A 15,707-nucleotide genomic window follows, 5' to 3' on the forward strand; every position below is an offset into this window, starting at 1 on the left:
ATTCGTAACAAAAAATACCATAAACGACAAGATAAGAAGCTGAAAAAGCAGCACAGATGTTCCGAGGAAATTGAAAAACGACAAGAAACTGAAACATCAAGAAGGTTAAAAGGACAAACCATGAGAACTATAAGAGACATAGAAAACCACAACAAGAAACGACAACAAATTAATCAAAATGAGGGAAAAAAGACCCAAAAGTTAAACAACTATAAAAGGGACCCTTGAAACGACAGTACTTAAAAACAACAACTAGGAAATCGTCAACAATTTGAAAGGACGACAACTAGAAATCGATCAAAAGGTGAACGTTTAAAAAAAAAAAGAAAAAAAGGGAGAAGTAGGAGACAAATACCCCAAGTTTTTTATTTTTAACTTTTACACTTAATTAATATCCTTTAGTTAAAAAAAATATATCAATAAAAGAGTGAAGGGTAAAAATCTTAGAATAACGCATGAGTTCATCAATCTTCTAAAAAAAAGAACGGCGACAAGGAATTTAACATAAACTTTGGGGGAAAAAATCAAACGACAAAACATGAAAAGAAAAAAAATTGAGAAAACTACTAGAAGAGTGAAAGACGACAAAAATTCAAAAGGGCATCAAATAGTTGAGAAAATGATAAGGAACAATAAGGAAGTAAAATTCTGAAAAGACAGCAAATGAAAAAAAGGTGAAAAATTAAAAGGCATCAAACGACAATATGGCAGCGTGGAACGACAACCACTAAGAAAGTGGTATCAAGAAGAAAACCACGACGGGTTGAAAAAGGTCAACAAAAACGACAGTACAATACATAAATCTTAAAGTCTTTATTTTATTTTATTTTATTTTATTTTTTTTTTTTTTTTATTTTTCAGGTGTTGATATGTTTACAAAGGCTGTGGGAAATAATTGTACAGCTTTGTAAGTATCCTTTTTCTATTGACATAAATATTCTAGTCTTTAGATTTTGGTATTATAGTAGTAGCATTTTTGTTCCTTCTATCCAATAAATACCATTTAAGTATTGTGATCCAAAATGTTATCTGATAAATATCATGCTTGGGTATATGCTGAATTCTTGATGGAAAGAACTAGGCTATCATAGATTATGTTGCTTTGCACATTGTGTTTGCTTACACAACATTTACTTATAGATGTTCGAATTTTTTACATTCAAGTATCAGGCAGCGTAAGATTTTTACTGATTGTACAATAAACTTTATATTGAGAGCAATTTTATTTATATTGAGATTTCCTCAATAATTTTATTTTAGTGTACTAAATGATGTCTAATAAATTATATTATGGTACATCATTTTATAAATATTCTCCATTGATCCTGTTTTCCATGAATCAGAAAATGATAACAATGTTTTGCTTATTACTATAGTCAATAAAGTAGGAGTTGGAGATAGTTGAACTTGATCGATTCATATTCAACAAAAAGTGGGTTCAATTACAAGAATTTGAACCAAAAATATCAAATGTGAAGCTTAAAACATAAAAGTTCTATATTTATTTTATCAATTTAAATTTTATTACAGTAACAAATTTTAAAAATTTTTACATTTAATTTTTTTTATTATAATAAATTTTTTTTTTAACATAAAATTACATTTTAATTTAAATTAAAAATTAAATTAACAAATTAAAAACTTTCCGGCAGGAGACACGTATATTAGAAAGAAACAAATTCCTTCTCAAAAAGACGAAAATGGAAAAAACGTTGATTGACATTTAACACTGACAACATATTGCTAATTTAAGGTCTGTTCATTTTGTTAATTTGAATTTGTAATTTGAGTTGAGATTATTTTATGTGAAAATTTTTTATTGTAATAAAAAAGTTTAATGTGATTATTTCTGAAAATTTTTTACTATAATAAAATTTAAATTCTAAACTCAAATGAGTGAAATTAACGGAAGCTTAATTTGGAGACAGCCAGCAGTGCCGAGCTTTTTGGTGGGATCCTGTCTACTTTATCTCATAAAGCCTTTTCGTTTTTATTTCACTTGCCAATAATTCAGCCAACAAGATATACACATATACATATATACATATATTAAATAATTAAAATGATGATAGTAATAAACTGAATAATTAATTAAAAATTATATTTTTATTACATTATATCATTAAATTTTTATATTTAAAATTGATGAAAAATAATTATTAAAAATTTGTCTATATAAATATATATATATATGTTAAAGAATGGGAGACCTGATAGTGGTGTGAATGGACCCTCCCACTGCATACTCACTTTAGGAATAGTTCTAAAAGTAATGGGGTCATAAATAATTCAATCCATATTATTTTTTCTTCTCTCTGTTTAACTCAGCAAAAAAGTATTATTAGTGGTGTCATTTGAAATTCCGTTTTGCTGACAAAAAGTATTATTAGTGGTGTCATTTGAAATTCCGTCGAATGTGGTCAAGCTACTGCATGTTGCTTACAAGCTCTTCAATAGATTTAAAGGACTGATTGTCGGCTTCTTTTTTACCACAAAAGACCGAGAATCGAGCAGGAAATTGTTCTTGAAAATTGACCATTAGTGTTCGTTTGGTTCGTGTATTCAGAATTATGATTTAAAATTATTTTTATTTTACGCGTATTTTTTATGAAAAAAAATACTATAAAGAATCATGAATCACGATTCAAAATCAGGGATGAATACATGAAACAAACGGGCTATAAGCTGCCTTTAGATTGATAGAATACGAGCTTAGCTTCATGTTCCAAGTTCTTCACACCAAGGCGGTTGTGGTTCGCAATAGAACAGGGAACATCTTTCGCAAGTTTTATAAGACGTTTGGTTCATGGATTAGAATTATTTTTAATTTACGTGTGTTTTTTATGAGAGAAAATACTGTAGCGAATCATGAATCATGATTCGAATCAAGAGACGAATCCCCCAACCAAACAAAATTAGTTTCTCATTCCTATTGGGTGCGTCCGTGTTGAAAAGCCGGGAATCGGTAGAATTGAAATCATCCTGACTTAGAATATGTTTATTTCACTGATTTGAGTTTAAAATTTGAGTTTTGTTATTGTAAAAAGCTTTTAGAAACAGTTACATTTAAATTTTGTATTATAATATAAAATTTTCAAATAAAATTACATCTCAACTCAAATTAAAAACTCAAATAAACGAACTAAACGATCCTATGCATTGCTCATTGGAGCCATTTTCCTTGATTCCATTTCAATCACAAGATCATTTTCATCGACCGATTAAAAAAAAATCTGTTGTTAAGACATACAACAACCTCAATATTTTAGTAATGAAAGGGAAAAATAAATGAAAATCCTATTCTCGATCGTCCCATTGAATGAAGGAAAAAAAAAAGAGTAATAGAAAAAAAAAAAATGAAAGTTAAAAGCTAGCATCAAGTTAACATATCATAAAGCATCCAACTGTGAAACGAATGATATTTTTTGTTGAAAAAATGCCAAGAAGAAAAAAGAAAAAATTAGAAAATATAGCTGGCCAGCAAAACACAAGATATTTTGGGCTCGTTTAGTTCGCTGATTCGAGTTGAGATGTGATTTTATGTGAGAATTTTTAACTGTAATAAAAAAATTAAATGTAATTATTTATGAGAACTTCTTACTATAATAAAATTTAAATTTTAAACTTAAATCAACAAAATAAAGAGAACCTTTCTCATTTGGGTCTCATTGAACGGTGATGGGACAAAAAGGAAAAAAAAAGAAAAAAAAAAAAGAAGTAGAAGTTAGAATCTTTTTGCTCGAAAAGATTTCAAAAAGAAAAAGAGAAACAACTGGCGAGAAGGCTATTGATATGTCAACATCAAATTTATAGTATTTAAGTGAAAATATGATTTCCAATATAATGCTATATTTTTTCATGTTAAATTTAATAAATATTATAATAGTTGACGTTAGCTTTGCATTAAAATGATCTAATCACAACATAATGTGAACAATAAGACGTTATATTCGTAAAACAAATGCTTTTCTTTTCTGGCTCCGTTTATTTTGCTGATTCGAGTTTACAATTCGAGTTTTATTACTGTAAAAAACTCTTACAAACAATCACTTCTAACTTTTTTACTACAATAAAAAACTCTCACATAAAATTACATCTCAACTCAAATTAAAAACTCGAATCAACGAACTAAACGGACCTATATTATCTTTCATTGCTACCTGTTTAGAAAAATATATGTGTTTATTGTTTCACACGAAAGTGAATAAAGATATAAAGTGATTTATATACATACAAAAATTTTAAATTTAATAAATTAATTTTTTAGGTTAAGTTAAGTTCTTAAAATGTGTTAGGTCAGTTTTACATATAGAATCTTCTTAATAAGTGATATCATAATCGATAGTTTATATAGATCAAATGATCATACTCAATTACAGTTCGCACGTTGCCTCTCATAGAGAGTTGGTATTTTCGTAGTTGGTGTTGGTGTAGATGCGGATGGTATAGCATTTGGTGGACTCTTTTTCATATTTAAGTTGACTCCTGTTTAGAGTATGATGCTTAGATATACCGACTATTAAAAACTTTAGTTTAAGAGAGAGCTCGGTGAATACATATATAAAGAAGAGATTATTGAAAAAAATACATATATAAAGAAGAAATTAAAATTTTAAATGTGTTGGATCAATGTCTTCTTAACACTACCTCTTCTCTCTGCTTGCTTTCTTTCACAGTTTCAATTATGGCGGAACTGAATCTCTCCGTTGTTGCGAATCACATCCTTTGATTGTTGCACTCTGAATACAGTCAGTGCCTTAAGCTTAAGGTGTTGATATTGGACGAGATCACCGATCTGAGATACGTCGAGAACGAACCCGTTTCATCATTGACTACATTCTTTCCATCTCTGCAAGAACTCTGGTATTACAGAAATAGAGATTTTGTATATAAAGAGTAGTCTTGTAAATAGCTATAAGATTTTGTTTTTTATCTTTTCTTTCCTTTGCCGAGCTGGAGGTTGGTGTATGTACTGTTCTCTTGGTCATTTCTTCGTTCAATGAGAATTCGTAATTTTCTCAAAAAGACTTTCCTTTGCTTTTGTAATGGCTCACGATAATGCCTAACCTAACATTCAAGTCAATTCTGAAAATTTGCCTTCATTTCCTTGTCTTGCTAGATTAGTGATCGAGGATTGCTCAAAGTTGGATTCAGTGCCATTTTTTTCCCAACTCTTGAACAAGGATTAGTGCTGGACTCTACTTGCTGGAGTCCATTCCAACTCACGGTGAAGCACAGACCAAAACCCGTACGCTCGAATAAATTAATTGTGAGTTTCTTTTTGCTGGAGCTTGAGCTTGAGGTTGAGCAGTAGTTGATTTCAGTTTTTCTTACGCTTTAGTTACTTTCAATGGCGGCGGACATACCGAGCATGATCATCGTTTTGAAGCAGATGTCTGAGTTGGTGGGATCTGAAGCCATGAAGGAGAGAGCTTTAGATGACTGTCTGAAACTAGAAAGCATCATCTCAGATCTAATATTTGTTTTACAGAGAGTACAGCAGCAGCCGTATATGAATCTGGAGCGGGTTGAAGATGCAGTTTATGAAGCTTATGACTTTCTGGACGATTGCTTAGCAGTGGTTTCTTCTGGACGTCGAAGAAGAAGAGTCGCGTCTCCAAACAAAAATATTAACATAGCCACAAAGGTAGGCAGTTTCTTCTCACTTGCCTCCTCAAACCCAATTGTTTTTCGGCACAACATGGGTTACGCAACGAAGAAACTCAGGAAAGCTCTTCAACGAAGTGTGGCGCTCACAAATATTCGAGTTCATGCGGATGTGATAAGGGCCGCATACCTGTTTGCAGAGGCCGGAAAGCAGCTACCGTCATATCCACATGTAAAGGATGAAAACATCATTGGGAGGGATTTGGACAAAGGGCAAATCATGAAACTTGTTCTCGAAGCTGCAGATATTGAATCAACTGAACAGAATCCTAGGGTCGTTCCTGTCGTTGGCTTTAAAGGAATAGGAAAAACAACCCTTGCTAGGCTTGTTTACCAGGAACCGGTGGTCAGAGAATGTTTTGATCTGAGGATGTGGGTTTGCGTTGAAGATCGATTTGATGTTAGATTTATCGTCTTGGGTCTTATGGGTTCTGTAGAACGTGAGCGCCTTGATTATCTTCAGATGGATCAATTGCAAAAGGAACTCCGGAAAACAATAAATGGAAAGAGATTCTTCGTTGTGCTAGATGATGTGAGGGATATAAGTCGGGAAAGTTGGCTGAGCTTAAGAAACCTGTTAGTGGGTGGTGCAGAGGGTAGCACGGTGTTAGTGACTACCCGCAGTGAAAAGGTTGCTAACATCGCGCGCACAGTTGCTCAATCCTATCACTTGGGTCGTTTGAACAATGCAGACTCTCGGCTTCTACTAAAAAGAGCAGCTTTTCATACAAATGATGGAGAGGAGGAGGTCCAAGCATTCGAGGAAATAGGGAGACAAATTGCAGCAAAATGCGAGGGAGTTCCTCTTGTCATATGGTGTGTTGGGTCATCACTGCGTTTAAAAGGTGTTGATGAGTGGCAGAGTTTTGATGCTAAGGAGGAAATTGCTCGAGTAAGGAGAAAGTACGACGAAGAAAGTGACAATAAACAGACTAAAGTAGCGAGTGGAATGAGGGAGACTCACTCTTTTGTACCTCAGGAAGAGATTATTGGGAGGGACGCTGACAAGGAAGCAATCATGGAACAGTTGTTGGCACACAGTTCTGAAGAGAATGAACTAATGGTCATTGCCATAGTTGGCGCTGCAGGATTAGGGAAAACAGCCCTCGCACAGCTCATTTTCAATGACTCCCGGGTCCAAGACCATTTTGATTTAAGCATCTGGGTGTGTGTCACTGAGGACTTTGACTTGAAAAAGATTATGATGAATATTATTGTATCAGTGACAAGTAAAGACCCAGGTTACCCGGAATTGGAAGAATTAGCACGTGATATTCATCAAGAAATACTTGGAAAGAGGTATCTCCTCATACTTGATGATGCGTGGAATGAGGATCATGAAAAGTGGTCGCGTTTATTATCCTTTTTATCTTCCGGTGCAAATGGAAGCAGAGTAATTGTAACTACACGTAATGAAAATGTTGTAGTAAATCTGGCAAGCGAAAAGCATACGCATCGGTTGAAATCTCTAGACGAGGCCAGTTCTTGGTCTTTATTCGTGAAAACAGCCTTTGAGAAAGGACAGCAACCAACTAACTCCAACATTATAAAGATTGGAAAGGATATTGTAGCAAACTGTGGTGGAATGCCTCTTGCCATAAAGACAATAGGAGGGAGATTGTATTTTAAAAATTCGGAAACAGAGTGGCAGTCATTCTACGAGAAGGAACTCCCAAAGATATTAAATACTGGAGCAGATATGCTAGCATCTCTTATGTTGAGTTATGATGACCTCCCATACTTTCTGAAGGCGTGTTTTTTTTATTGTGGTCTATTTCCTAAAGATTATGAAATCGACGTGCAAACACTCGTAAACTTGTGGATGTCACTGGGTTTTATAATAAAGCCGAATCCAGATTTAAATCTCGAGGACGTGGGTTATGGGTATTTTGTTGATTTACTTCGAAGATCATTCTTTCAAGAAACTATGCGAGATGAGCAGGGCCGTATAACAAAATGCAAAATGCAAAATTCCATGTGTGATCTTGCCAGGTCAGTAGCTCAGAATGTATGTGCAACTATTGGTATAAAGGGGGGAATTAATGGTGCAAAATCTCGTCATGTATCATTTGATTTTCATTTAGATTCATCCTGGCATATTCGTTTGTTGGCTCAATCAAAAAGGATCCAAAGCTTGATTTTGCCTACGCAATTACGACAGGAAGTTGAAGGGAGATCAAGTGAGTCGGTTTGTGAAGAAGTTACAAAATTTAAGTACTTACGCATGTTGGATTTGCATAATTCAGGGATCAAGGTCGTGTCGGATTCTATTGGTGATTTGAAGCATCTGAGGTATCTCGATCTTTCTCAGAATTTGAATATCAAGGCATTGCCAAATTCTATCGGTAAGCTGCACCATTTGCAAACTTTGAAACTCAATCATTGCAGTAATCTTCAGAAGTTGCCAGGAGCCATTAGAAAGTTAGTCAATTTGAGAAATCTCGAAAACGAGTCCTGTTATTGCTTGACCCATATGCCACAACGACTCAGTCAACTTTCTAATCTCCAGACATTATCGGAATTCGTATTGAGCAAGGGCATTTGCTCTGCCTCCAATCAGAGTGCTAAGCTTGATGAACTTGCGGAACTCAATGAATTGAGAGGCAAGCTCAAAATTAAAAACTTGAGCTGCTTGGGAGGTGATGAGACAACAAGAGCAAGGTTGAAAGAAAAGCAGTATCTTCTATCCTTGATCTTAATTTGGGATATTGATGCTGTTAATGTAGAATCTGATTATGAAAAGTTACTGGAAGATCTTCAGCCGCATCCAAATCTCAGAGAATTGTCTTTATCTGCTTATGGAGGGGTTAGGTTTTCCAGTTGGCTTCCTCAACATGAAAATCTTGTGAAATTTTCTTTATCCAGATGCAGAAAATGTCAATGCCTACCGCCACTACATCGCTTACCTCGTCTTGAAGTGCTGTTGGTGGATGAGTTGCCGGAGCTAGAGTACATTTCTGACAAGAATGAATCAGGAGCATTCTTTCAATCCCTCAAAGAGCTGCAACTTACGAATTTGCCAAAATTAGCGCGGTGGTGGAAACGTGCAGCTGGTGATGAAAAAACGACATTTTCACGTCTGTCTAAGCTGATCATCAAGGATTGTCCCAGTCTAATTTCCATGCCACTGTTCCCATGTTTAGAAGAACTATTAGTGCTGAAAAATACCAGAGGGGAGCCTTTCCAAGAGACTATTGCAGCACGTCGAATTCCAAGCACAACATCTGAAGCATCATCATCTACTTCCTCAACAACCGTCCCTCCCTCAGTCCCTCTCTCCAAATTGAGGACTCTATGCCTCATCAACATGCCCAATGGCGGTCCGAAAATGTGGCAGTCCCTTTCAAGCCTCCGTTCTGTAACACTCGATCATCTTCAAGATATAAAGACTCTCCTTGAAGGGCTTGAGCAAGTAACCAACCTGCAAGAACTCCATGTTTGGCGTTGTGATAGTTTGGAGGAGATAAGTTGGCTCAGCAAAATCAGATCACTCAGGATACTTTCACTGAGGCTGTGCCCCAATTTGACGATACCTCGTGATAGAATTAGCCTCATCACCTCCTTACAGAAGGTGGAGATTGAGGAATGCCCTCGGATTTCTCACATCGAACGCATGCTTGAGGATCGCTTATACAGGCAATAATTCAGAATCCGCAGCTTCTTTAGGTATTGCTGCTCTTCTTTTCTTTTTCTTTTATTTATGAAGTGCTAATTAACTCTGTCATCCCCTTTGCCAACGTTTGAACAATTTGTGTGCTTTGCAGTCTTAAATTTAATTTACTCGGGCCCTGAATAAAAGATTTAATGAAGGTCCTGAAGGTAACCATTCTCTTTCGCATAACTCATGCTTTGTTTTCATTTTACAGCAATTCCATCATTTTCCTAGCGATATGTCTCTATGATTGTTATTATCCTGGCTCAATTGTTAACTTTTGTTCAGGAAAAACAAAAATAACTGTCAATCTTTTGTTAAAAGTGATTCTTTTATTTTATTTTTATTTTTATATATTTTGCAGCTCCATCCAACAATCTCGATCACCCCTTTAATATCAGTTATAATTAAGTTAGCATTTCTTTTCTTCAGAAAGAGAAAATAGAATGGGAAAAAAGAGTTTTGTCCTAAGCATGAGTCTCTTCAACATTTTTTTTATGAGCCTTTTGGCTTTGTGACTTGTAATTCTTGTTTCTTCTTCAAGACTTTCACTACATTACTACTTTTGGACTCTACATGAATCATGAAAAATCAATAATAATTATAATAATGTGATTGATTTTTCACAAGGTTACATTTGGAGCCTTGGTTATTTATAAGTTGCATTTATGTTGATAACCCTTTGTTTGATCTCAAACCAGGATGTGAGTTGCTGCAATTTTCGTGTACGTTCTGCTCGTTAGGTGGTCCTCTCTGTTTCAAAGAACAAGCAGGGTCCTTTGGAAGTATGTGTTTGTTTGGTCATCACGAATTGCTCGCAGTCGGATTCTCTCGAAGATCATGCACTCTTTTTTCCTTGTCTAGTTTTTTTCTCACTGGGTTTTTCCTAGCAAGATTTTTAACCAGGCATCCTCTTCGTTTCTTTACAAGAGGATTAGATCTTGTGGAGTTTCATGCAGATGTGAATCTAGGACAATATTTTTGAGATTTCAGTAATTGTTTTGTTTCGTGATCTAGGCACATGTTAGATTATCTTTGTCATTTGTATTTGCATTTACCCCGACTTCTAGCTGTATTTTGAACCTTGTAATTTGCTTTGCCTTCTTTCGGTGAAACTAGTTTGAGCACGTGCACAATACGTGCGGATTCAGTTTGTTGAATAGTTGTTATATGCATAGATGATAATTTTTTTTAAAGAGAAAAATTCAGTTGTTCTTGTTGATTTATTAGTTTTAAGAGTTTAGTAAAGCTATCTAATTAATTAATAAGAAAGTAAAATTTAAAAAATAAAACATTGAATATTCATCAGACAAGTTTGCATAAAATTAATCATAAGAAAAGTAAATAAATAAAATTTATATATGGATCAATCCGTCAAATGTAAGTTATTGAAGCAATGAAACTCAAATCTTTTGGAGAAAGTAAAGCTTGTGATAAATATAAATGAAAATAACTGTAGATAAATAAAGTGACAGGATATTCAAAACAAAAGAAATAAAATGGTAGTGAAGAAAAAGAAACAAATGGTGGCATGTTTTTTTTTTTTTTTTTTTTTTTTTTTTTTTTTTTTTTTTAAGACAAAGAGATGAAATAACTTAGATATTAAACGAATGTACATTGAAATAAATGTTTTTAAGTAGAACAAATTTCACAAATACTACTAAAAACAAGAGATATTAGTGCATGCGTATTAGAGAGAAAAATTACTTAGGTACATAGAAACGAGTATTTGAGTGGAATAGAAAAAAGAAAAAAAAAAAAAAAGAGTAAGTCATGGCACATGTGAGAAAAAATATTTTAGTGGAAGAACCAAAAGGTTTTTACAACGGTCGAATTTGAATAAAGAATAAAATTTTAAAGAACGGTAAGAAAAATATACATATTTTGTGTCGCATTTTGTATTATATAATGATATAATCATTATTTTGATGATATTAAATTTTACTATTCTTCTAATATTTTATAAATTTGACTATATTTACCTTCATTATATCACTTGATACTTTTTATTTTTTAAATAAAAGATGAAGATCGGTGGTGCCTCTGAGGCTCCAGTCCAATAATCACTTGATAATCTATTGGAACTACAAACTAAAAATAAAGGAACTAGTCCATGCTTGCTAGGCTGAAAGAGGTTAAGTTCAATCTAACTCCAGATAATGAGAATCAATTCCTGAAAGCTAAATATGAGAAAGTCCTTATAGTTGTCTTTCGCTACTATGCCAACACTACTGGTTGTTGGATTGAAGCCAATACAAGACTCTAAAATCGGAAGGAAAGATGAACAATCAACACACGAGTTTTATCGAGATTCAGGCAAAATGATTTATCTTACGTCCCCGTTGAGCTCTCTCACAAGAAGCTCTTCCACTATTAGATCAAATATTACACCCTCACAACTCACAATCTTAGAGAGACTAACAATCTGTCCGAAAGAACCAATTACAAGAACAAGGATCCCAAGAACGTTCCAAAGAAGAAACTAAAAAACCCTAGAAAATCTCTAATTTTCTCTCAATACCCAAAACACCCAAATCCTCTCTTTCTCTCTCTACAAATTGCTTTCAACTTTCTCTCAGAAGTGAACCGAATAGTCTCGAAGAATATATATATTAGAAGTACAAGTGGCCTGCACCGACTCATCAAAGCCATACACGTGTGCATCTGGGATTGGCTGTTCACTAACTCTTACTCTTGCAAAACGGTAAGTCGTTTTCATCTAATAGGAAAGCTGCAAGTTTTACTTGGAATTACTCCTTCACTGGTAGTATAAATTATTACTCAATTCTCGTAGAAAAAGACGGATTGAACCTTGCAAGAACCGAGAAAAAGAAAAGTGCAGAGAAAAGCTTTAATATTTCTTATATTTTTATTTTCCACAGCTATTACTTTTTTTTTTTTTCCTTCTTCCTTTTGGCTTCAACTTGTTCGCTTGTAGGGCCTTCGCAGAAAGACATGTATTTATCAATTGAAGCTAATGTTGCAATACAAGTCAAGCACCAGTCAAGAATGAATGAAATGCACTACTAAAATATAGTAATTCTTCTTTACTTATTAATTTTGTCTTCTTATATATGCAAGTTTTGTTATCTTATCTTATGAATTCACCTTGAAACTCTCTCTCTCTCTCTCTCCCTCCCTCTCTCTCTCACTCACCCTCCCTCTCTCTCTCTCTCTCTCTCTCTCTCTCTCTCTCTCTCGTTTCCTCTTTCCTCCTCACCCTCATTCTCTTTCGTGTCTGTCTATATGATTAACTGGGATTTGGTCTGAACATGAAACTACCCATCATCCCAAAAAAGGTCAAGAAGCTATGGGATGCTTGGGATCTGCGTGTGTGCATCATCACCAGCCTCTCACTTCAGGCTTTCCTTCTGTTGTTGGCACCCTTTCGACAGCGGTCGACAAGCGGTCTGCTCTTCAAGTCTGTGTGGGCCACATACTTGCTCGCGGACTGGATCGCTGCTGTCGCCATCGGACTCATCACCAAGAGCCTCGGCGACCCGAATGACCCCGAAAACAACGACGACCTTTTCGCCTTGTGGGCCTCATTTCTCTTGATGCATCTCGGCGGTCCCGACGGCATCACTTCTCTGTCTCTTGAAGACAATGAGTTGTGGCTCAGGCATTTGTTCGGATTCTTTTTACAAGTTTTCTCTGCTCTTTATAGCTTGTATCTGACACTTACTCATAACAAGCTGTGGTTTCCTTCTGTCCTTGTGTTTATTGGAGGAAGCATTAAGTTTGCAGAGAGAACTTGGGCTCTCCGTCTTGCGAGCTTGGACAGCTTTGGAGAAACTGCTTTGCCAGATCCCAACCCTGGGCCCGACTATGAAGAGGCTGTGGCAGAGTACTCTGTGATGATGTCCGCACAGTTTTCGACCGTGTCAGGAGGAGGACGAGGGCGAGGAGGAGGAGGAGGCGTTGGAAATATTTTAAGCGAACCCAGTTCTGCGCTAGAAGGATCGGTTCAGCAAAAATTAGATGAGATGAAGCAATTAGAAGTGGCGTATTCCCTCTTTGAAAGCTTCAAGGGACTAATTGTAGGCCTCCTTCTAAGCTCCAAAGACCGAGACTCGAGTCGGAGTTATTTTCTCCAAGAAAACCCGATTCGCGCTTTTAGATTAGCGGAGTACGAGCTGAGCTTCATGTACCAAGTTCTCCACACGAAGTCCGTTGTGATACACACCATACTTGGGTATGTCTTACGCTGTATTAGCTTTTTTTCCACTCTTGGTGCGTCTTTGTTCTTTATTTTTGTTGACAAGAGCGGGTTTGGTAAGTTCGAGGTCGTGGTTACTTACGCCTTGTTCCTGGGAGCCATTGTCCTTGACGTCATCTCTATTGCTAAGCTTGTCTTTTCGGACTGGATCCTCTTGTTCTTCAAGGATAGTCCTATCATTAAACATGTTCCCGCTTGGATTTTGAAAAGATCAAGGTGGTCTGGCTCTGTGTCACAACAGAACATGATAAGCTATTGCCTACCACCTGCCATAAACTTCCCATTCCGCGGAGAGTTGAATAGCTACCGTCGCGTTTATGGTGTTACTGAAACGATCAAAATGATGTTGCGCAATTTCTCACCGTCGGAGAGGGTGCCACAATATCTGAAAGTGTTTGTTGTAAATGAGCTGAAGAACAAATCCAAGAATGCAAGCAATCCAAGAGATGCAATGGAGGCGTGCTCGCAGAGAGGACATTCGGCTCTCTCGCAGAGCACTTCTAGCTATATCAAGCTTAAGTGGAGTGTCGGAGAGTTCCAATATGCGGAAAGCCTTCTTCTCTGGCACTTAGCCACAGAACTCTGCTACCATGAGCATGCCAATTCAAGTGCCGATTCGGGGAAAGATAAAACAATTTATAACCTCCTTTGTCAACGTAGTTGTGGATCAAGTGTTCATCAAGTCCTCAAACTTACGCAACTTCTTCGTAAATCATGCCTTCTTTGCAGCGCAGATGTATCAAGTGATGGTTCGAACGAGGTTGTTGATTTTAAAAGAACTAGCAAGATTCTTTCAGATTACATGTTCGATCTTCTAGTTTCCAAGCCAGCAATGTTGGCCCCGGTTTTAGGAAACTGGAGAGTAGTCTTCCAAGACACTCGTGCCGAGGCCAAGAGGTTCTTCAAGAAGCACAAGCTATCGTGCCATTCGCAAGCCTGCAAGAGGATTTCTTTAGCTAAACCAAAAGTCAGATCCTCTGCTGTGAAGGGAAACAGAAGCAAGTCCGTTCTCTTCGACGCGTGTATCCTCGCACAGCAGCTCCAGAAGGAGGCAGAGCAGTGGGAGATAATGAGCAGAGTTTGGGTGGAACTCATGTCATACGCAGCCATTAATTGTAGGCCTTTTGTGCACGCGCAGCAACTAAGCAAAGGAGGAGAGCTTTTGACATTCACATGGCTGCTGATGAACCACTTGGGCTTGGGATCGCAGTTTGCCGAGCAGGAACTGCAATCTGGAACGAAAATGGAGACAATCATAGAGTAATTAGTGTGAGTTGACATGTTAAACAGATTAAGATCTCTAACACATGAACTTGTCAAAGGTTTTATATAACTTGGGGTTAGAGAAATGTGTAGGCTATGTAGCTTTACTTCAAAAGGAGGCAACTCTTTTGTAGTGAAGTGAATTACCAATAGCATTCATATGTATACAGATATCAGCATGAAGTCCGTTCTTCCTACTTTTAAAGTCCTCTCTTTTATTCTTATTTCTTTCACGAAATGTAGTATATTGATTTGGCTTTGTTTGCGTGTAAGTGCTAACAATTAGACGCCCTAATTCTAGTTATCGAGAGGACTAAAATCGCAATAAAGAACTCAAGCAAGATCGCACACATAATTTTTAAATGTTCACATCAATGTGAGACTACGTCCTCTTTCAGTCGAGGAATCCGCTGCATAAGGCAAATTGTCAAGGCAATTAATTAAACTCCGCAACTTATCACCACAAGTTGAAATTTCATATAAGCTTAAATTCTATTTATCCAAAGTGAAAATGGAGCTCAATCTTGAATTTTATATATGACAATCTGCTTCATGTTCTAATAACAAGCATAATGTTGGCCTTTTTCATCTTAAGCTTCTGAAGAAGTGAAAATTTCCGTGACGCATTAGTACCTTTCTTTCTAAATTCTCAAAACTAATACGTGGGCTTCTACATTAGGCCCTATCTTTTATTCGGCCGAAAGAGAGAGAAGAAAGCGTTAGCCGCCTTTGAAATTTATTTTAAAACAATTTTATTTTTTATATGAAAATAAAAATAAAAATATTTTTAATCTCAGATAAAAATTATTTTTAAAAATACGTTTGATAGTTTTATTAAAAGATTATTTTCACTTTAAAAAAAATCCATTAATGTCTTTATTTTTTTCTCTGCTCGAGAGAATAAGA

The 15,707-nt window shown here is 35.8% G+C and overlaps 2 protein-coding genes across 2 annotated transcripts; both read left to right on the top strand.

The window, feature by feature from the left end:
* Positions 1-4,286: 4,286 nt before the first annotated feature.
* Positions 4,287-9,481, top strand: LOC21388177 (putative disease resistance protein RGA4). The gene is made up of 5 exons (XM_010099145.2): positions 4,287-4,290; positions 4,769-4,863; positions 5,120-5,248; positions 5,342-9,333; positions 9,432-9,481. The coding sequence occupies exons 1-4, from the start codon at positions 4,287-4,289 to the stop codon at positions 9,308-9,310; spliced, it is 4,197 nt and encodes a 1,398-aa protein (XP_010097447.2). The 3' UTR covers positions 9,311-9,333; positions 9,432-9,481.
* A 3,110-nt stretch (positions 9,482-12,591) lies between these two features.
* On the top strand, positions 12,592-14,802 carry LOC21388178. The gene has a single exon (XM_010099146.1). The coding sequence runs from the start codon at positions 12,592-12,594 to the stop codon at positions 14,800-14,802; it is 2,211 nt and encodes a 736-aa protein (XP_010097448.1).
* Positions 14,803-15,707: the final 905 nt, after the last annotated feature.

This window comes from Morus notabilis, unplaced genomic scaffold, assembly GCF_000414095.1.
Source record: "Morus notabilis unplaced genomic scaffold, ASM41409v2 Scaffold340, whole genome shotgun sequence".
In the NCBI taxonomy this organism is placed as follows: Eukaryota; Viridiplantae; Streptophyta; class Magnoliopsida; order Rosales; family Moraceae; genus Morus; species Morus notabilis.